Source organism: Babylonia areolata, chromosome 9 (assembly GCF_041734735.1).
Source record: "Babylonia areolata isolate BAREFJ2019XMU chromosome 9, ASM4173473v1, whole genome shotgun sequence".
NCBI classification, from domain to species: Eukaryota; Metazoa; Mollusca; class Gastropoda; order Neogastropoda; family Buccinidae; genus Babylonia; species Babylonia areolata.
The window spans coordinates 1,880,590-1,904,536 of record NC_134884.1 but is presented as its reverse complement, the minus strand read 5'-3'; the positions used below and the strand labels follow the sequence as shown (position 1 = coordinate 1,904,536).

The window sequence follows — 23,947 nt, the reverse complement described above, 5'->3', positions numbered from 1 at the left end:
ATCGGCGGCTGAGCCGTGATTCGAACCAGCGTGCTCAGATTCTCTCGCTTCCTAGACGGACGTGTTACCTCTAGGCCATCACTGCACTAGGAAGACAAAATGTCTACAAATGGTTGCTAAAATGGCTATCATCATCTCTTCTATTGTGAATGTGTAATGAACAAACTATGTAAATGATTATTATGAATGTGTAATGAACAAAATATGTAAATGATTATTATGAATGTGTAGTGAACAAACTATGTAAATGATTATTGTTCATTGATGTTTTAAGTCACAATTCTTTAGTTCATTCATATAAACTTCCTCAGAATCCATCTGTCAACAATACACATAGAATAAAATACAGTACAATACAATGCAATGTAATGCAAAGCAATATAATACGAAACAATGCAGTACAACACAATGCTTTTGCTCTCTTTTGATTCAGCAAGCCTTTATCATGCCACTGTATCCCTCAAACACAGGCACACACCCACACCCAGCACTCTCCCACAGACAGACAGAAACACACACACACATACACAGAGTAATACGTATACACACACACCACACACTTACATTCACACACACACACACACACACACACACACACACACACTTAGTAGGTAGTAGTAGGCCTCCTTCGGTCATGGCTGACCACGGATAGAGTATATCCGACCTAATGTCTAACTGGGCTGTCTGCTTGGACCAAGCAGCGTCGCCTGTGACTGTAGAGACCGATGCGAGAGAGACAGTCTCTGTCGCAGCGGCCACATGTGTAAGCTGATGCTGGTCTGTTGGCTGCCGTCCAACACACACACACACAAACACCCCTTGCCTGTACACAGACACCCCCCACCCCCTCCCACACACACACCGACCCCCCCACCCCTCACCCCACCCCAAACCCCACCACCCACACACACCTCCAGACAGCGATCCTGCCAGCGTCGTGCCAACATTTCCAGCTGGGGGGAGCGGTAGTGCTCCACGCCGATCAGTTCCGGCAATAAGACACAGTGCAGAGCCGCCAGCAGACTCCATCCCTGCTTTATCTGTGGACAGACCGCACACCACTTTGTGCTTGAGGGCGTGTGTGTGTTGTGTGTGTGTGGGTGGGTGTGTGTGTGTGTGTGTGTGTGTGTGTGTGTGTGTGTGTGTGTGTGTGTGTGTGTGTGTGTGTGTGTGAGTTCATGCTTGTGTGTGTGTGTGTGTGTGTGTGGGTGTGAGTGCTCACTTGTGTGTGTGTGTGTGTGTGTGTGTACATGTGACCACACATGAATAAGAGTGTGTGTACACATAAGAGAGTGTGTGTGAGAGAGAGAAAGAAAGGGAAAAAGCCACAAAGACAGTAATAAAAAAAATATAAAAAAATCAAAGCAACAGAATTTCCAGAATGCAGAGGGAGTGGGGTGAGGGGGCAGGGGGGTGGGGCGGGGGTGGGGGGGAAGGGGGTGATAGTAATCAACAGTTAAAGAACCCTGGGCATCCCCACATGGGTACAGAGTCACTGACAGACAGACAGTCAGAGACAGACAGACGGACAGATACACAGGTCAGACAGAAGGACAAGACAGACAGACAGAGAAAGACAGAGATGGAGACACAGCGACACAAGACAAGACAAGACAAGAGAGACACACAAACAAGACAGAGAAGACAGACAAATAGAGATGACAGACAGACAGACAGACAGACAGACAGAGAAGATAGACAAATAGAGATGACAGACAGACAGACAGACAGACAGACAGACACACATACCACAAAAATACAGGCACATAAAGAGACAAGACAGAGAAACAAACAGAGAAGACACACACACACACACACACAGACCAGACAGACACACACAGATCAGACAGACACACAAAGAGACCAGACACACACACCCAAACAGACAGACCACACACACACACACACAGACCACACACACACACACACACAGACCAGACACACACACACACACAGACACACACACACACACACACACACACACAGACCGGACAGACACACAGACAGACCACACACACACACACACAGTCCACAAACACACACACACACAGACCAGACACACAGAGACCAGACACACACACACACACACACACACGACCTGTGCCTGAGCCAAGGTGGCGGCCTCACTTCCCCCCTCCTCCAGCCCGGCGTCCACCCCGTCCATCCGTCCCCCCATCAGCGGCCTCACCTCTCGCTCCCTGCAGAACAGAACCACGGGTCAGGGGCAGGAGTTCTGCTGCTGCTGGTATTTGTTTTTTGTTGTTTTTTTACACACACTGACATGTCAACAGACATTCAGACAGGCAAGTGCCTGAACCCGGATATCAATATTCCCATAACTCCTGTCAACGTTCAGTTGGTTATGGAAACAAAAAACATACCATTCACGCACACGCCCAGCCCCTAAAATTAGAGTATGGCTGTCTAAATTGCAGGATAAAAACAGTCATACATATAAAGCCTACTTGCACGAAAACAAAAGTGGCATCCTACAAAACTCTGAACACTGGGAACCAAACGCAGTTCGTCAACTGCACAACGCTGGCTAATTCAATCATAATATTGAAATAAAGAATTCTTTGTAAACCGTATCCAAGATCCTTCTTTTACATCTGATACAGGCAAACAATGTTCATCACAGTGTTGAAGTGAATCTGACAACAAACTTTTTTTTTCCTTTTTGTTGCACCATCATCTGCACCATTTCTTCTTCTTCATTTTTGACTCACTTGTGTGAACAAAGTGAGTCTATGTTTTAACCCGGTGTTCGGTTGTCTCTGTGTGTGTGTGTGTGTGTGTGTGTGTGTGTGTCCGTGGTAAACTTTAACACGGACATTTTCTCTGCAAATACTTTGTTGACACCAAATTTGGCATAAAAATAGGAAAAATTCAGTTCTTTCCAGTCAACAAAACAATATTGCACCTCTGGGATGGGCACAAAAAAATTTAAAAAAAGAAGCCTAATTATATGCAAACTGCATTTACTGTTATATTTATATTTTTTGTATTCTCTAAACTTGGCACTTTGATCTGATATTCTGACCCAACAACAAGAGCAGTCATTATTATCATTTTTTGTTCAAACAGGAACTTCTTTTGCTAAGCATGGAATTTTTATTTATTTTGCAAACGTTTTGGTGCAGATAGTAAAAAAGGGAAATTACTCTGTAATTAATGCTAGGGGATGTAATTTATCACAAGTGAGTCTTGAAGGCCTTGCCTCTCTTGTTTTTATTTTGTTTGTTGTTGTTGTTTTTAACCCTTTTACTGCCAGGTTTCTGTGTGGAAAAACACTCCCTACGGCCAGGTGTTACAGACTCAACGCTCTGAGTCACATGATTCAGTTCATGTCGAAACAACACGCAACACGGAGGAGTGGATGTGTTCTCTTGAAACTCGGTCTGGAGGGGAAGTGTTTTTCAAACTGGGATTTTAAATGGAAAAAAAAAAGAAAAAAGAAAAATGTATGTAGTGTATGTGTTTTATGTGTTTGAACTGTATACTATGTGTGCGTGTGTGTGTGCGCGCGTGTTTGTTTTTGTTTGTGAGTGTTTGTGTGTGTCACTGCATGTGTGTGTGTGTGTGTGTGTACATCAGTATGTGAACACAGTGAGCACATGCCAGTGTGTGTGTGTGTGTGTGTGTGTGCGTGAATGAGTATGTACGCACATACACACATCCCTTACACACACACCCGTCAAACCATGCACACATGTGTGCTGCACACAACACACACACACACAACACACACACAACACACACACACACACACACACACAACACACACACACAACACACACACACAACACACACAACACACACACAACACACACACACACACACACACATGCTGCACACAACACACACACACACACACACAACACACACATGCAGACATCTCTACATGTCCCCCCTACCTGTGGTGGAGGAAGTAGAGGTGCTGGGTGAGGAAGGTGGCGCGAGTCATGGACATGAGGGTGTTGGCGATGGAGATAACGCTCAGGAGGTGCTGGGTGGTGATGGCGCTCGACAGCTGCCACCTCACCTTCGTCGAGTAGTCCCCGCCTCCCCCCATCCCGCCGTTCGCAGCGTTGGCCCCAACGGCCTTGGTGGTAGTGGCAGGGTCAGGGTTGGCCGGGACCACCACCATGTCCGCTTCCGCCTTGAGAGTGGTGTCCCCTTCGCTGTCCGTGTCGTCCATGCTGAACAGATCACAACGGCATCATCAAACGGACACTATTCATTTGTGAGCGGCATTCACTTGTGAGCAGCATCATCAAACGGACACTATTCACTTGTGAGCGGCATTCACTTGTGAGTGACATCATCAAACAGACACTACTCACTTGTGAGCGACATCATCAAACGGACACTACTCACTTGTGAACGACATTCACTTGTGAGCGGCATCATCAAACGGACACTATTCACTTGTGAGCGGCATTCACTTGTGAGTGGCATCATCAAACGGACACTATTCACTTGTGAGCGACATTCACTTGTGAGCGGCATCATCAAACGGACACTATTCACTTGTGAGCGGCATTCACTTGTGAGTGGCATCATCAAACGGACACTATTCACTTGTGAGCGACATTCACTTGTGAGCGACATCATCAAACGGACACTACTCACTTGTGAGTGGCATCATCATAACACTACTCACAAATGAGCGACGTCATCAAAGGGACACTACTCACATGTAACCAAAATCATCATTAAAGGGACACTACTCACTTGTGAGCGACATCATCAATGGGCACACCACTCAAAAACAACGTCGTCAAAGGGACACTACTCATTAACGACATCAAACAACATCATCAAAGGGACACTACTCACTTGTAAGCGACGTCATCAATGGGCACACCACTCAAAAATAACGTTGTCAAAGGGACACTACTCATTAACGACATCAAACAACATCATCAAAGGAACACAATTCATTAATGACATCAAACGGCATCATCAAAGGGACACTACTCATTAACGACATCAAACGACATCATCAAAGAGACACTACTCATTAACGACATCAAACGGCATCATCAAAGGGACACTACTCATTAACGACATCAAACGACATCATCAAAGGGACACTACTCATTAACGACATCAAACGACATCATCAAAGGGACACTACTCATTAACGACATCAAACAACGTGGTCAAAGGGACACTACTCATTAACGACATCATCAAAGGGACACTACTCACTTGTGAGCGTCGCTGTCAAAGGGGACGCTCCCCGTGCGCTGTGCCAGCAGTGTGGCTTTGGGGAGCCGTGACCCTTCCTTCCCCGTCCTCTGTGGACCTGCCCCCACGCCCACACCCACACCCACGTCCCCGTTCTGTGGGATGGCAGCCCCACCCGGGGTGGGCTGCGGCGAGGGGTTGCCCGCCACTGTCAGGGTGTGGTGCATGCCTGCCTGCCAGCCTGTATCACACAACACCGCCGTAACAAGGTCTTCTTCTTCTTCTTCTTCTTCTGCTTTCGTGGGCTGCAACTCCCATGTACACTCGCATGTACACGAGTGGGCTTTTACGTGCATGACCGTTTTTACCCCGCCATGTAGGCAGCCAGGCTTCGTTTTTGGGGGTGTGCATGCTGGGTATGTTTTTGTTTCCATAACCCACCTTCTTCTTCTTCTGCGTTCACTCGTATGCATACGAGTGGGCTTTTACGCGTATGACCGTTTTTACCCCTCCATGTAGGCAGCCATACTCCGTTTTCGGGGGTGTGCATGTTGGGTATGTTCTTGTTTCCATAACCCACCGAACGCTGACATGGATTACAGGATCTTTAACGTGCGTATTTGATCTTCTGCATGCGTTTACACACGAAGGGGGTTCAGGCACTGGCAGGTCTGCACATATGTTGACCTGGGAGATCGGAAAAATCTCCACCCTTTACCCACCCGGGACCCTCAGATTGAAAGTCCAACGCTTTAACCACTCGGCTATTGCGCCCATCCGTGACAAGGTCAACACGCTACACACTGCTCAGACACACTACACGTTGCTCGCACCCAGACATGGGAACACCTGAGTAAAACAAGACACAGCATGGTGGGACTGCTTGTGGGGCGTTTCATACTGCTACTACTGCTATTACTACTAACAACAAAGACAACTACAGCAGCAACAAGAATACACTTACACAGCTTTTCAAACACCTCAAAGTGACGCGCAATAACAGATGTATTTGAAGTACACAAGAACACACACACACACTCACTCTCTCTCTCTCCAGACAGCATAAGGGACATGTGTTCCTGGTAAGACACCAACCATACCAACTGACATGGGACAGCATGGACACACACACACACACACACACACACACACACACACACACACACACACACACACACACATACATACACACACACAGACACACACATACACACACACACACACACACTCTCTCTCTCTCTCCAGACAGCAGAAGGGACATGTGTTCCTGGTAAGACACCAACCATACCAACTGACATGAAACAGCATGGACACACACACACACACACACACTCTCTCTCTCTCTCTCTCCAGACAGCAGAAGGGACATGTGTTCCTGGTAAGACACCAACCATACCAACTGACATGGGACAGCATGGACACACACACACACACACACACAAACACACACATACATACACACACACACATACATACACACACACAAGCACACACAAACACACATAAACACACACACACACACACACACACACACACACTCTCTCTCTCTCTCCAGACAGCAGAAGGGACATGTGTTCCTGGTAAGACACCAACCATACCAACTGACATGGGACAGCGTGGACAAACAGCACACACACACATACACACACACAAAAAAACACATACACACACACACACATACATACACACACACACAAACACACACACTAACACAAACACACCCATACACACCCCGCATCCCCAAGCACACCCTCCCCAACCCTCCCCCCCCCATCCCCACTCCCCCCCCAACCCCCACCCCCCCCGCCTCCTCACCAGGCAGCATGAGCGACATGTGACCCTGGTAGGACAGCAGACCAAAGGACACTGGGCACCGCGGCTTCAGCAGGCCCAGCTTGTTGACACACAGACGGTCCAGGTCGGGGTCCAAACCCCAGGCATGCAGACACGACATCAACAGCTGAGCAATCTGCATGCTGAGCGACTGGGCCCCGGCGGTACTGCTCAGCGACAGGTGGCGGGGGCACTGCGGGGAGTGGGTCGAACCTCCGCCGCCGCCCGTCGACTGACCTCCGACCCCTCCCCCGCGGCCGGGGCTGGAGTGGGCGTTGCCCGGGAGGTCCATGCGCGACTGCAGCTTCTGGCTGACGTTCTCCGCCGTCTCCCTCGCCTTGGCGATGAACCCTGGGTCACAGGGGGGGTAAAGGTACATGAGGTTGTCAGCTGATCCAACACATCTCACAACACGCGTTACACACAACAGACACTAACTGATCCATCACAAAGCACAACACACATTAAAATACAGGGTTATCAGCAGATCACACAAAAGGTCCAATGTGCAGCATGCACGTAGAGCATGTTAAAGAACCCAAGGCAACGAGGCATTGTCCCCGGTAAAATTATGAAGTAAAATCCACTCCAATATGCTTGTGCATGTGTGTGCATGCTCAAAACCTGACTGAATGACACAGGAAACAAATGATAAGCACCTAAAGGTGACCGTCAGTCGGCTTTATGCAGGTAGGCAGCCTGTTGTGCAAATGACTGAATTCATAAAGAGTTTAGAGTTTAGTCTCTGACCGAGGACTGGCACTATGTAAGCACTGACGACTCAGTGTGTGTAAATCAATTAGATTTCGGTCTCTGACCGAGGATAGAGGCTGTATAAGTATCAATGACTCCATGTTAGAAAAGTGCTGAGAGTTTTGTCTCTGACCAATGATAGGAGCTGCATTAACATAAATGGATCTGTGTTTGCAAAGCGCCTGGAGCTTGGACTCTGACACAGAGTAGGCGCTATACCAATATTTATGGATGTGTGTTTGTAAAGCGCTTGGAGCTTGGACTCTGACACAGAATAGGCGCTATACCAATATTTATGGATGTGTGTTTGTAAAGCGCTTGGAGCTTGGACTCTGACACAGAATAGGCGCTATACCAATATTTATGGATGTGTGTTTGTAAAGCGCTTGGAGCTTGGACTCTGACACAGAATAGGCGCTATACCAATATTTATGGATGTGTGTTTGCAAAGCGCTTAGAGCTTGGACTCTGACCAAAGATCACCACTGTCAAAGAAAAAAAAAAAGATTGGCAGTTATGGTGACCACCTGTGGAATATTTTTTGTGTGTTTGTGACAACTGGACAAGATATACTATAAGTGTGTTCATAACAGAAATGAAAGTTAACCTTAATGCCTGATGACGTAAAACAACAACAGAAATACATACAGGTAAATATGAATTGATGTCAATCCTTTGAGTGCAGAATCTTGGTGGAATGAGGTCAGTGGGGCATGAATTTGAAAGGTAGTTAAAATCTGTTTGTGTAACTTGCCAATTCTGTAATCAGTTTAGTTACACAATATTAGTGCATGTTTTTTTAAATTAATTTATTTTATTTTATGTATTTATTTATCTATTTAAAAAAAAAATTATTAAAAAAACCCAACTTTTTTCTTTTTTATTATTATTTTTATTTATTTATTTATTTTTCTCAAGGCCTGACTAAACGCGTTGGGTTACGCCGCTGGTCAGGCATCTGCTTGGCAGATGTGGTGTAGCGTATATGGATTTGACCGAACGCAGTGACGCCTCCATGAGCTGATACTGATACTGATACTGTCAAAGGCATCAATGCGAATGATGAGGGTGAGCGACACCAGGCCGTCTTCTTACCGGCCAGTTTTTGTTGGGCCTCGTTGACGTCCTCCTGATTACCTCCCTTCCTGTCCATCAGCGGGCCCGACGACAATCCTCGCGCTTCCAGTTCCCCCGGCGACAGGAGGGAGAACTCTTCTGACAACAGCTGAACTGTTTCACACACAGAATGTACTCTCACACAATGTACTTACACACACACACATGTACATGCACTAACTGAACTGAACCGCCGCATACACACAGAGAATGCTCTGTCACGGAGAATGTGCTATCATACATACACACACGCACACACAATGTATTTACACTCAAACACACACACGTACAGGCATTAACTGAACTAAACTGCATACACACACAAAATATATTCACAAACAGAGAGATACATGCACGCTGTACTCACACACACAATGTACTTACACTCATACACATGCATGTACATGCATGAAGAGCATAATTATAACCACACACACACACATACACCATACAAAAAAAGCACACGCACACACACATACACTAACACAAAAACACACACACACACACACACACACACACACACACAAAATGCACTTGCACTCATACATGCGCATGTACATGCATCTTCCACACAAAACCACACACATGCACTGCACCGTAACCAATTTCCAATCCACCCAATCAGGTGACTGAGTCAAAGCAAAACAAAACCAACACAACAAAACACACAAAACCAAACAATAGCAAAAACAAAACGGCGAACTAACCAATGAGGGACTCAGTGTCGAAGAAGAGGACGTGAGCGTCGGGGTCGGTGGTGTTGGTTCGAACCCCCTGGATAAGGAGGGGGAAGGCGGAGGGCTTGATGAACTCGGCCTTGGGGCCCTGTGCTGCCACCTGCTGGCTGGAGCTCTGCTGAAGCTTCTGCTGCGCCAGGTTTCGGAACGTGGCCAGGTTCCGCCGCTTCAGGGCCTGCCAAGGCAGATAACATGCATTTCTCTGCTCACACAACACACATTTCTTTTATTTTGAGGGCCTGGAGTGTCACACAACACACATTTCTTTTATTTCAAGGGCCTGGCATCTCACACAACACACATTTCTCTTTTATTTTGAGGGCCTGGCGTGTCACCTATAGGTGAGAGACACAACTCTAGCTGTGTCAAGTGAGAGACACACTTACTTTCCCAGGTGAGATACAAACCTACCTGTACCAACTGAGACACAAACCTACCCGTGCCAGGTGAGATACAAACAAACCTTCCTGTGCCAGGTGAGAGACACATCTACCTGTGCCAGGTGAGAGACACACCTATCTGTGCCAGGTGAGAGACAAGCCTACCTGTGCCAGGTGAGACATACCTACCTGTGCCAGGTGAGAGACACACCTGCCAGGTGAGAAACACACCTACCTGTGCCAGGTGAGAGACACACCTACCTGTGCCAGGTGAGAGACACACCTACCTGTGCCAGGTGAGAGACACACCTACCTAAGCCAGGTGAGAGACACACCTACCTGTGCCAGGTGAGAGACACACCTACCTGTGCCAGGTGAGAGACACACCTACCTGTGCCAGGTGAGAGACACACCTACCTGTGCCAGGTGAGAGACAAACCTACCTGTGCCAGGTGAGAGACACACCTACCTGTGCCAGGTGAGAGACAAACCTACCTGTGCCAGGTGAGAGACACACCTACCTGTGCCAGGTGAGAGACACACCTACCTGTGCCAGGTGAGACACAAGCCTACCTGTGCCAGGTGAGAGACAAGCCTACCTGTGCCAGGTGAGAGACACACCTACCTGTGCCAGGTGAGAGACACACCTACCTGTGCCAGGTGAGAGACACACCTACCTGTGCCAGGTGAGACACACCTACCTGTGCCAGGTGAGAGACAAACCTACCTGTGCCAAGTGAGAGACAAACCTACCTGTGCCAGGTGAGAGACAAACCTACCTGTGCCAGGTGAGAGACACACCTACCTGTGCCAGGTGAGAGACAAGCCTACCTGTGCCAGGTAAGAGACACACCTACCTGTGCCAGGTGAGAGACACACCTACCTGTGCCAGGTGAGAGACAAGCCTACCTGTGCCAGGTGAGAGACACACCTACCTGTGCCAGGTGAGACACAAGCCTACCTGTGCCAGGTGAGAGACACACCTACCTGTGCCAGCTGAGAGACACACCTACCTGTGCCAGGTGAGAGACACACCTACCTGTGCCAGGTGAGAGACACACCTACCTGTGCCAGGTGAGACACAAGCCTACCTGTGCCAGGTGAGAGACACACCTACCTGTGCCAGCTGAGAGACACACCTACCTGTGCCAGGTGAGAGACACACCTACCTGTGCCAGGTGAGAGACACACCTACCTGTGCCAGGTGAGAGACAAACCTACCTGTGCCATGTTCAGACACACCTACCTAAGCCAGGTGAGAGACAAGCCTACCTGTGCCAGGTGAGAGACACACCTACCTGTGCCAGGTGAGAGACAAGCCTACCTGTGCCATATAGAGACACACCTACCTAAGCCAGGTGAGCGACAAACCTACCTGTGCCAGCGTGAGGGAGGGGTTGGTCAGGGTTTCCTTGGGCAAGGCGTTCTCATCACAGTTGTTGACGATCTCTTCAGCCGTGATGCCGTTCACCACACGATCCAGACAGCCTGCCACCACAGCACACACACACACACACACACACACACACACACACAGTTATCGTCTGCAGTCAAATCCCCACTATAGAGCGCACCCATATAAATGCTGCACCCCGGTTTACTTTCAAAGAGAGCAGGGAATTTCTTCATGCACAAGCTGCACTGGTTTGAAAGCAAACACATCACACTAACAAGAGGCAGAACGCAATGTTAAAGTTTACCACGGACACACAGACACACACACAGACAACCAAACACCGGGTTAGAAAATAGACTCCCTATGTTTACACAAGTGAGTCAAAAATTAAATGTCAAAAGAACGTACAGAAATTACTAGAATGTAATTACCTTACCACAGGAAATTACCACATGCATGCAATAAACAGAGCAGCATGAAAATAAAATATAACAAAAATACAAAATATCCACAACCGAAATCTAGTCACATTTATCTGTCAACAACATTCTTATTGAAGCCACTGCAAGCTTCGTCCTCAGTCTCACAGATGAAAAACACAACCACAGCTTCCTCTGCCATTTTTGTATTACTGACAGGAGGCACACACACACACACAGACACACACAACAACCCATCCCCACCACTGACCAGTCTCCATCTGCCAGACGTAGACAGTGCCGTCGGTGCAGCTGACCACCATGAAGTCGTCCAGGGGGCGCCAGCGGATGACCTTGACGGGGAAGAGGTGACGGCTGGCCAGCATCACGCACTTTCGTTCCTTCAGGCTCAGCAGCGCCACCGAGTGGTCGCTGGCCACCGAGCACACCGACGACAGGATGCGCGGCTGTTCCGCAGGACAGAACGCAGTGCAACAGTTTTGGTTGTTGTTTGTTGTTCTTTGCTTGGCAGATGTGGTGTAGCGTATATGGATTTGTCCGAACGCAGTGACGCCTCCTTGAGCTACTGAAACTGAAACTGAAACTGTTCTTGTTTTTTTTTTCCAGTTTACAGTTTCTCCAGGTGTCACTGCCTTCTGACAAATCCATGCACAAGCATGTACTATCTTAAAACATGCGTGTGTTTGAATATGTGTATCCCCAGTCTGCCAACAATATTACTTACTTAAAATAACTATGTATCAATGTAATTATATATGTATGTATGCATGTCTGTATGTATGTATGTATGTATCTCTCTCTCTCTCTCTCTCTCTCTATATATATATATCATATATTCATGCATGCATGTATGCATCTACCTACCTATCTATCTATCTATCTAGTATATACACATATCGATCTATCTATCTACCTACCTCTGGTATCTCCCACCAAGACCCCCCAGCCCCCTCCCCCAGCCCCCTGCCCCCACAAAGCATGAACACTGCAGTTGGCAGGGGACATGATGAGTTGTTCAAGCATGGCGCCACGTACAGTGAAGGTGTGGATGAGACCAATGTGTGCTGTCTCTATCTCCTTCCTCCTCTCCCTCTCTCTCATGGCCATACCCATGCACACACGCGTGCACACGCACAAATGCACACGCAAACACGCGCACACACACACACGCATACACAAATGCACACACACACATACATGCACATGCCCACACACACACACACACTAAACCACATTGCCTGTTACCCCAGGTCCCACACACCCACACCTTCACCCACGTACCCCCCCCCCCCCCCCCACATACACATTCACCCCCACTCCCCTCCAAATACACATACACCCACACATACCCTCCCCCCCCCCACACACACACCCTGTCACACCCACACCCACACACTGCGACACACCCACCCTACTCCCACCCAAACACACCACACACATACAAACTAATATTGTAGGGATTTTTTTTTCTTTAATTTTTTTATACCAACATTGCAGTTGCACGATGAAGGTGTGCTCTCTCTTTCCTTCCTTCCTTCCTCTTCCCCCTCTCTTTCACGCACACACCACCTCCACACTCACACATACACAAACTAACATTGCAGTTGGCAGGGGGCACGATCAGCTGTTCGAGCATGCCGCCATGCACGGTGAAGGTGTACTCTCTCTCTTTCCTTCCTTCCTTCCTTCCTCTTCTCCCTCTCTCTCTCTCACACACACACACCACCTCCACACCCTCACGCACCCCCTCCTCCCACACACAAACTAACACTGCAGTTGGATTTGGGCACAATGACCTGTTCCAGCATGCCGCCATGCACGGTGAAGGTGTACTCTCTCTCTTTCCTTTCTTCCTTCCTTCCTCTTCCCCCTCTCTCTCACACACACACCACCTCCACACACACACACACAAACTAACATTGCAGTTGGCAGGGGGCACGATCAGCTGTTCCAGCATGCCGCCATGCACGGTGAAGGTGTGGATGCGAGAGCCGGAGTTGATGTCCCACAGGATGACGGAGAAGTCCAGGCCCCCGGACAACAGGTGGTGAGGCTCATAGCGGGTACACTCGCTGAACGGGTACAGCAGGCACGTCACCCGACCGTCGTGACCCGACAGCTTCTTCACCGCCATCTCTGTGTGCGTCATCACGGGAAAACCATCATCATCATCATACTACGACTACTTCTGATAAAGCACGACAGCTTTTTCACTAATATAGTTCTACAGCTTCTTCACTGCCGTTTCTGTGTGCGCATCATCACAGGCAAATCAAACTGTTGCTGGTACTGCTACTACTACTACTACTGCTGCTTCTTCTACTACGAATACTATTACTACTACTACTTTTTCTAAAATATTTTCATTCACTTTTAACAGGGCAACATTTTACAAAAACAGTTGAGTTGAAAGACATGATATACACAAGCACACGCAGAGTTAAGAAAGTGTGTGTGTGTGTGTGTGTGTGAGTGCACATATGTGTGTTGAGCGTGCGTGTGTGTTAGCATGCATGCAAGCGTGTGAGTGTGTCTGGGGGTGTGCACACACACATGATGCGAGCATGCATACATGCGCATGCGGGTGTACATGCGTACCCTGGTTGTGGGGGGTGTGTCCGGTGAGCTGTTTGATGACACAGGTGACGGCGGGCACGATGACGATGGTGCCGTTCTCCCGCCCACACACCACACGACCCTGCGAGGGGATGTAGATGGTGGCCGTCACCTTGACACCCCCCTCCCCCTCCTCCTCACACTGTGCAACACACAGGGTTATAACAACAGTAATGATGATGATAATCAATGATAATGATGTAGATGGTGGCCGTCACCTTGACACCCCCCTCCCCCTCCTCCTCACACTGTGCAACACACAGGGTTATAACAACAGTAATGATGATGATAATCAATGATAATGATGTAGATGGTGGCCGTCACCTTCACACCCCCCTCCCCCTCCTCCTCACACTGCAATGGCACACAAGGTGATGATCATGATGAAGAAGACGAAGAACATACACACACACAAACAACACAAACAACACAAACACACACACACACAACACACACACACACACACACAAACAACACAAACACACACACTCACACACACACACACACACAAACACACACATACACACACTGACCAGTCCATTAACAGCCCAGGTGACTGCCTGATGTTGGTGTTCCATAGGTCCTGTAGCATGGTACATACACACACACCATACACACACACACACACACACACACCATACACAACTCAGACACACAACACACAACACACACACACTGACCAGTCCATGTAACAGCCCAGGTGACTGCCCGATGTGGGTGTTCCACAGGTCCTGTAGGGTAGTGCACACACACACACCATACACACACACATACACACCACACACACACACAACACACACACCATACACAACACACATACACACCACACACACACACAACACACACACCATACACAACACACACGCACACACCATACACACACACACACACACACCATACACAACTCAGACACACAACACACAACACACACACACACTGACCAGTCCATGTAACAGCCCAGGTGACTGCCCGATGTGGGTGTTCCACAGGTCCTGTAGGGTAGTACACACACACACACACCATACACACACACATACACACCACACACACACACAACACACACACCATACACACACACATACACACCACACACACACACAACACACACACCATACACACACACATACACACCACACACACACACAACACACACACAACACACACACCATACACACACACATACACACCACACACACACACAACACACACACCATACACACACACATACACACCACACACACACACAACACACACACACCATACACAACACACACACACACACCATACACAAACACACCACACACACACACAACACACACACACACACACACTGACCAGTCCATGTAACAGCCCAGGTGACTGCCCGATGTGGGTGTTCCACAGGTCCTGTAGGGTAGTGCACAGCTTCGGGGTGAGGGCGGGCAGGCGGTCGAAGCTCTCCTGGCGAACCAGCGTCATCTGGCGCTCGGATACCTCCGGCACCTGCCACACCACCACCCTCCCCTCTGCGTCCCCCCTCAGCAACAGCCCCCCACTCCTCCGCTCACCCCTCTTGCTGGGCACGAAGGTCAAGGCCGGGTAGCAGGCCGGGCTCTGGGGAAGAGATGGGGAGACAATAGAGATCTGAATTCTGACATCATTTAAAGCTCTGTGGAGAGCAGATGGGGAGATAACAGAGATCTGAATTCTGACATCATTTAAAGCTCTGTGGAGCAGATGGGGAGACAACAGAGATCTGAATTCTGACATCATTTAAAGCTCTGTGGAGCAGATGGAGAGACAACAGAGATCTGAATTCTGACATCATTTAAAGCTCTGTGGAGAGCAGATGGGGAGACAACAGAGATCTGAATTCTGACATCATTTAAAACTCTAGGGAGCAGATGGAGAGACAACAGAGATCTGAATTCTGACATCATTTAAAGCTCTGTGGAGAGTAGATGGGGAGACAACAGAGATCTGAATTCTGACATCATTTAAAGCTCTGTGAAGCAGATGGGGAGACAACAGAGATCTGAATTCTGACATCATTTAAAGCTCTGTGGAGAGCAGATGGGGAGACAACAGAGATCTGAATTCTGACATCATTTAAAGCTCTGTGGAGAGCAGATGGGGAGACAACAGTGATCTGAATTCTGACATCATTTAAAACTCTGGGGAGCAGATGGGGAGACAACAGAGATCTGAATTCTGACATCATTTAAAGCTCTGTGGAGAGCAGATGGGGAGACAACAGAGATCTAAGTTCTGACATCATTTAAAGCTCTGTGAAGCAGATGGGGAGACAACAGTGATCTGAATTCTGGCATCATTTAAAACTCTGTGGAGCAGATGGGGAGACAACAGAGATCTAAGTTCTGACATCATTTAAAGCTCTGTGGAGAGCAGATGGGGAGACAACAGAGATCTAAGTTCTGACATCATTTAAAGCTCTGGGGAGCAGATGGGGAGACAACAGAGATCTGAATTCTGACATCATTTAAAGCTCTGGGGAGCAGATGGGGAGACAACAGAGATCTGAATTCTGACATCATTTAAAGCTCTGTAGAGAGCAGATGGGGAGACAACAGAGATCTGAATTCTGACATCATTTAAAGCTCTGTGGAGAGCAGATGGGGAGACAACAGAGATCTAAGTTCTGACATCATTTAAAGCTCTGGGGAGCAGATGGGGAGACAACAGAGATCTGAATTCTGACATCATTTAAAGCTCTGGGGAGCAGATGGGGAGACAACAGAGATCTAAGTTCTGACATCATTTAAAGCTCTGGAGAGAGCAGATGGGGAGACAACAGTGATCTGAATTCTGACATCATTTAAAGCTCTGGGGAGCAGATGGGGAGACAACAGAGATCTAAGTTCTGACATCATTTAAAGCTCTGGGGAGCAGATGGGGAGACAACAGTGATCTGCACCATCATCTGCACCACTTCTTCTTCTTCCTCTTCAGTGTTTATGGGCTGCACCTCCCATGTTCTCTTGTATGTACACGAGTGGGCTTTTATGTATATGACTGTTTCTACCCCGCCATGTAGGCAGCCAATCTCCGCTTTCAGGGGTGTGCATGCTGGGTATGTTCTTGTTTCCACAATCCGCCAGATGCTGACATGGATTACAGGATCTTTAACGTGCGTATTGGATCTTCTGCTTTGCGTATACACACAAAGGGGGTACAGGCACTGCACATATGCTGACCTGGGAGATCGGAAAAATCTCCATCCTTTACCCACCAGGAGGCACCGTGACGGAGGTTCGAACCCATGACCCTCAGACTGAAAGTCCAACGCTTTAACCGCTCAGATACTGCGCCCGTCATCTGCACCATTCAAGTGGCACTACGAGCCCCCCATATGTGGCCACACCTGGCTTCGTCTGTCACGGACCCAGCGTCGGCGGTCCACAGGGAACTATTGATCAGGTCACCAAGTGGCTATTTCTTTCGTTACTGTGTTTGCATCAGGCAGTGCGAACAGTTGCGCAATGTTTCAAAAACATTGTTGACACATCTTCTTCCCACATCCCTGTCCCTTCTCAAAGACATGGAACAAGCTCCCTGATAACCTCCGTCATTCTGATTCCCTCGCATCTTTTAAATCTCGTCTCAAAACTCACCTTTTCCCTCAGCAATAAGTTCAATTGTGGCAGGTCCACTTCCTTTGTGTTAGCTGTGCTTGACTATGTGTGTATACATATGTATGTGTACATAACTACATGCATGTATATGAATGTGTATTGTGTGTGCGTGTGTTTATGTAAGTTTGTGCCTGCCTATGTGTGCGTATGTGTTAGGGTAGCTGTTACATACACATGTATGTATGCAGTGTGTGTGTGTGTGTGTGTGTGTAGTCACATTTTGGTGTGCGTATGTAACACTGATGAAATGTTTTATGTTAACAAAAGCGTTTTTGTAAAGCACCTAGAGCAGATTTCTGGATAGTGTGCTATATCAGTATCCATTATTATTATCCTGAGGAAGGTGGCAGAATGGTTAAGACGCTCATCTGCCAGTACAGAGAGTCCGTGAGGGGCTGGGTTCAAATCCCGCTCTCTCCCTTTCACCCAAGTTTGACTGGAAACTCAAACTGAGCGTCTGGTCATTTGGATGAGACGATAAACCGAGGTCCCGTGTGCTGCATCCACTTGGTGCACTGAAACAGAACCTAGAACTAGAAGAAATCCACTCTGAAAGGTGCACAAAATATGCATGCACTCAAGGCCTGACTCCGCGTGTTGGGACAGGCTGCTGTCAGGCATCTGCCTAGCAGATGTGGAGTTGAGTTTGTACACTGATTTATCCAAACGCAGTGACGCCTCCTTGAGAAACTGAAACTGCTGAGCCTGATCACACACACACACACACACTGAACTATCTGGACACCTGAAAAAAAAAAGAAAAAAAAGCAAACATTCCCTTCACATCCCCCACTCCACCCCCTTCCCCCACACTCCCCCCACTTCCTCCTACACAGACACAATAAAACACAAGCCGGCGGTGAATGCAAACACAAAGGATTCCTCCTCTGTTTGCACATTCATCCACCACCACCCCCACCCCCGTCACCCAACTCCCCTCTTCCATCCCATCCTGACAGACAGTAACCATGGCGACAGGGCAGGGGAGGGGTGTGGGGGGGGTGGAGGGGGTGGGGGGTTAACCCACGTGGGAGTTGTAGAGGTCCAGGACGTAGTAAGCGTGGACGGTGGCGTGGTGGTGGTGGCTGCGGTGGTACTCCCCACTGTCTGGGTTGGTGCTGCACGCACACACACACACACACGCACACACACACACACGCGCGCACACAGAAATACACACACGCACACACACACATACACACGCGCATGCACACAGAAATACACACACACACACACACACACACACACACACCACTTGATAAAGGATTGTAGGACACACACACACACACACACACCTCTAAGACAATTAAACCTTAAGTTTAAATGTCCCACAGCGTTTTACAGCCATCACAGGACAGTGAATTCATATCCACTGTGTCTAGGGCCCAGCACAGGAAGGCAGTGAATTCATACTCACTGTGTCTAGGGCCCAGCACAGGAAGGCAGTGAATTCATATCCACTGTGTCTAGGGCCCAGCACAGGAAGGCAGTGAATTCATACTGTGTCTAGGGCCCAGCACAGGAATGCAGTGAATTCATGTCCACTGTGTCTAGGGCTGGGCACAGGAAGGCAGTGAATTCATGTCCACTGTGTCTAGGGCTGGGCACAGGAAGGCAGTGAATTCATGTCCACTGTGTCTAGGGCTCAGCACAGGAAGGCAGTGAATTCATACCCACTGTGTCTAGGGCTCAGCACAGGAAGGCAGTGAATTCATGTCCACTGTGTCTAGGGCTCAGCACAGGAAGACAGTGAATTCATGTCCACTGTGTCTAGGGCTCGGCACAGGAAGGCAGTGAATTCTTACCCACTGTGTCTAGGGCCCAGCACAGGAAGGCAGTGAATTCATGTCCACTGTGTCTAGGGCTCAGCACAGGAAGGCAGTGAATTCATGTCCACTGTGTCTAGGGCTGGGCACAGGAAGGCAGTGAATTCATATCCACTGTGTCTGGGGCTGGGCACAGGAAGGCAGTGAATTCATATCCACTGTGTCTGGGGTTGAGCACAGGAAGGCAGTGAATTCATGTCCACTGTGTCTAGGGCTGGGCACAGGAAGACAGTGAATTCATATCCACTATGTCCAGGGCTGGGCACAGGAAGGCAGGGCCCAGTCTTCTCCTTCCACTGTTTTAATCTTCAGGTGACCAGTCACACCTGGATGGAGTGAGGAAAAGCAGAGTAAAACACCTTTCCCCAGGACACAGCACCGTCCTGAAGACAACTGTCCAACACTGCTTGATGCAGGAATATAGGACAACCATCACATCACAGCACAGTGTGACACAATGAAGAGGAAGGTACTGATGGAGTCTCCCGTCGGTCCGACGGATGAGCAGGCAGGCAGGCTTATCTGTCAGTGTGTGTCCTCATATGGGACAAGAGGCCAATTCTGGATGCACAGCACTTCCCACAGGTGTTGCAATGGAAAACGTCTCCAGAAGTTGAGCCCTGCTTCCTTCGCTCACGCTTCTCTTTAATGGCCAGTGTTCTCTTGTTTTCAAACGTCTTTATGCCACTAGAGCACAGCATCCTCCAGCCAGAGGGCATCAGTTTCCCAGGAAGCGATGTCACTGCCTTCCTGTGCTGGGCCCTAGACACAGTGGATAGGAACACACTGGGCAACATCGCTTTCTGGGAATGTACTGTACTGTCACAACAACCGGCACACACACTGCAAAGCTTGATGAAATAATGCGGGACAGAGCAAGAGAAAAGGACATTTCTAGAACCAAGCTAGCAGACGGAAGGGTGGCGGGGGGTGTATCGCTATCTACACTGATACTTCCTCAAAGGAACAACACACTACAATTAGCAAAAAGAGCACAGTTTAACGGAGAAAGGCGTCACACACTCACCGCTATCAGCACACACGGAACAACACGAAATGAGGCACACTCACCACATTCACCAAACACAGCACAACTCGACAGAGAAAAAGTGTGACACACTCACCACAATTAGCATGCACACGGAACTTCAGGGAAGGAAGCACAACACAGACACAACAGTAAAAAAAAAAGTGAGACAGAGAAACAGAAACAAACACAAGAGACAAAAGGAAAGACAGCAACAGTGGGAACAGACAGACGGACAGAAACAAACCAACAGACAGACAGACAGAAAGTTTCTAGTAGCCTGCCTCTGCTTCTGTTGTCAGCCTTATTTGTGACCCATCATAAACAGCGCTCATACACACTCATCTACTTCTTCATGAACCACTATCAATGGTGCTCATGTATATATATAGATCCATATATATGCTCAAACCACAATAAACAACTAACATTAATCCATACACATCCCTTTCTGCACAAACCACCATAAATATGGCTCATACATATACACAAATAGTGCTCATGCATATTCATGTTTGCCCAAACCATCTTAAATCTTAAACAGCCCTAACAAATGCATCCATTTCCAGCTTCTGACCTCTTGCACAACAGCCTACGCATGTTGTACATGTGCATGCATGCATGTATACATTTGTGCATGGTATGTGTATGCATACATGTATCTATACATTTGTGCATGGTACGTGTGTGCATACATGTATGTGTATATTTGAGAAGAGATAGAGAAACAGTGACAGAGAATGAGAGAGAGAGAGAGAGAGAGAGAGAGAGAGAGAGAGAGAATTAGTTTCTTAAGATTAATGCCTCATCACATACTGTGCATGAACCCAATATACATCAACGAAATAATTGGGCACGAAAATAAACAGGCAAATAACAAAACACTACTGATGATACAAAAGACAAACAAATATCACCCAAACAAACGGGCAACAAAGTAAATGGGCAAATAATGAGTTAACACTGATGACACAAAAGACAAACACGTCCAAAAGAAAACAACAACATTCAGTTAGGCCAGATACCCTGCCACAGGCATTAAATAAAAGGTATTAACTCTCTCCATACGAACGGCGAAAGAGACGACGTTAACAGCGTTTCACCCTAATTACCACCATCAAAATATTGCAAGCTGAAGGCTCTTATACTGAAGAGATGAATGTTGACAAAGAATACCACAATTCTGGTGACGAAAGCTAAAGGTTGGGTCATTCAGACACCCACTGGACATCCGAGGGGTCTGTGTAGAGGAGAAGAGAGGACTGGCCGTACTGAGTGAGTTAACACCCCTCACTGCTGCTGACAAACTTGCTAATCAGTGAAGGGCTGTCACCTCACTGAGATCAGACAGAGCTTACAGGTCAGGATGTCAATGAAGGGCTGTCACCTCACTGAGATCAGACAGAGCTTACAGGTCAGGATGTCAATGAAGGGCTGTCACCTCACTGAGATCAGACAGAGCTTACAGGTCAGGATGTCAGTGAAGGGCTGTCACTTCACTGAGGCAAGACAGAGCTTACAGGTCAGGATGTCAGTGAAGGGCTGTCACCTCACTGAGATCAGACACAGCTTACAGGTCAGGATGTCAGTGAAGGGCTGTCACCTCACTGAGATCAGACACAGCTTACAGGTCAGGATGTCAGTGAAGGGCTGTCACTTCACTGAGGCAAGACAGAGCTTACAGGTCAGGATGTCAGTGAAGGGCTGTCACCTCACTGAGATCAGACACAGCTTACAGGTCAGGATGTCAGTGAAGGGCTGTCACCTCACTGAGATAGTACAGAGCTTACAGGTCAGGATGTTAGTGAAGGGCTGTCACCTCACTGAGATCAGACACAGCTTACAGGTCAGGATGTCAGTGAAGGGCTGTCACCTCACTGAGATCAGACACAGCTTACAGGTCAGGATGTCAGTGAAGGGCTGTCACCTCACTGAGATCAGACACAGCTTACAGGTCAGGATGTCAGTGAAGGGCTGTCACCTCACTGAGATAGGACAGAGCGTACAGGTCAGGATGTCAGTGAAGGGCTGTCACCTCACTGACATAGGTCAGAGCTTACAGGTCAGGATGTCAGTGAAAGGCTGTCACCTCACTGAGATAGGACAGAGCTTACAGGTCAGGATGTCAGTGAAGGGCTATCACCTCACTGAGATAGATCAGAGCGTACAGGTCAGGATGTCAGTCATCACTCTATATTCAGACTTCTTCATTAAGTTCTTTTCTCTCTCTCTCTCTCTCTCTCTCTCTCTCCCTATATATATATTTGTGTACCTATCAGAGTGGATTTCTCCTATAGAATTTTGCCAGAGGTCACTACTTTTGTTGCTATGAGTTCTTTTTTTAGTGAGTGAAGTGTGTGCTGCACTCATGACCGTTTTTACAAAAAAACAAAAACAAAAAAAAAATGTCTTATATCTCATCCAAATGACTAAATGCTCAGTTTGATTTTCCAGTCAAACTTGAGAGAAAGCGCGAGGGCTGGAACGGAACCCAAACCTTCATGGACTCTGTGTTGGCAGATCAGCATCTTTACCATTCTGCCACATTCCTCCTTCATTCATTTCACAGCACACACACACACACACACACACACACACACACAGTCGACTGAGAAAAACTAGTGTTTAAGTCCACTGAACATTCAACAAATAGAAAAAAAAAGTTCAGATGAATCCAGAACGGAGTTTTCCCACTAACTAGCGTCACGGGTAACGACAGAATCGGTGGGTTAGGAACTGGGTGACGGAGGGACTTGTAGCGTCAACGAGACGCTTTGTTCTGTAGGATGGCCTGAAGACAGGACTGACACAAGGGAGATTCAATGGCACTCAGCTGTAAGCAGACACACTCATCACTCACCAGAAACAATCAATGGCACTCAGCTGTCAGCAGACACACCGATCACTCACCAGAAACAATCAATGGCACTCAGCTGTCAGCAGACACACTCATCACTCACCAGAAACAATCAATGGCACTCAGCTGTCAGCAGAC

General features: G+C 48.0%; 1 protein-coding gene across 4 annotated transcripts in view; it reads right to left on the bottom strand.

Annotated features, from left to right (window-relative positions):
• LOC143285989 (WD repeat-containing protein 7-like) overlaps nucleotides 1-23,947 on the bottom strand; it is a 69,248-nt gene that overhangs the window by 13,124 nt on the left and 32,177 nt on the right. For all 4 annotated transcript variants that reach the window (XM_076593460.1, XM_076593461.1, XM_076593462.1 and 1 more), the window contains 13 exons: nucleotides 19,127-19,217; nucleotides 15,803-16,060; nucleotides 14,450-14,609; nucleotides 13,770-13,987; nucleotides 12,102-12,297; nucleotides 11,391-11,503; nucleotides 9,606-9,810; nucleotides 8,878-9,012; nucleotides 7,012-7,380; nucleotides 5,218-5,437; nucleotides 3,918-4,202; nucleotides 2,099-2,198; nucleotides 912-1,040 (listed from right to left, as the gene is read on the bottom strand). In XM_076593460.1, the coding sequence (XP_076449575.1) occupies nucleotides 912-1,040; nucleotides 2,099-2,198; nucleotides 3,918-4,202; nucleotides 5,218-5,437; nucleotides 7,012-7,380; nucleotides 8,878-9,012; nucleotides 9,606-9,810; nucleotides 11,391-11,503; nucleotides 12,102-12,297; nucleotides 13,770-13,987; nucleotides 14,450-14,609; nucleotides 15,803-16,060; nucleotides 19,127-19,217 (2,479 nt within the window). The remainder of the gene's footprint in view (nucleotides 1-911; nucleotides 1,041-2,098; nucleotides 2,199-3,917; nucleotides 4,203-5,217; nucleotides 5,438-7,011; nucleotides 7,381-8,877; nucleotides 9,013-9,605; nucleotides 9,811-11,390; nucleotides 11,504-12,101; nucleotides 12,298-13,769; nucleotides 13,988-14,449; nucleotides 14,610-15,802; nucleotides 16,061-19,126; nucleotides 19,218-23,947) is intronic.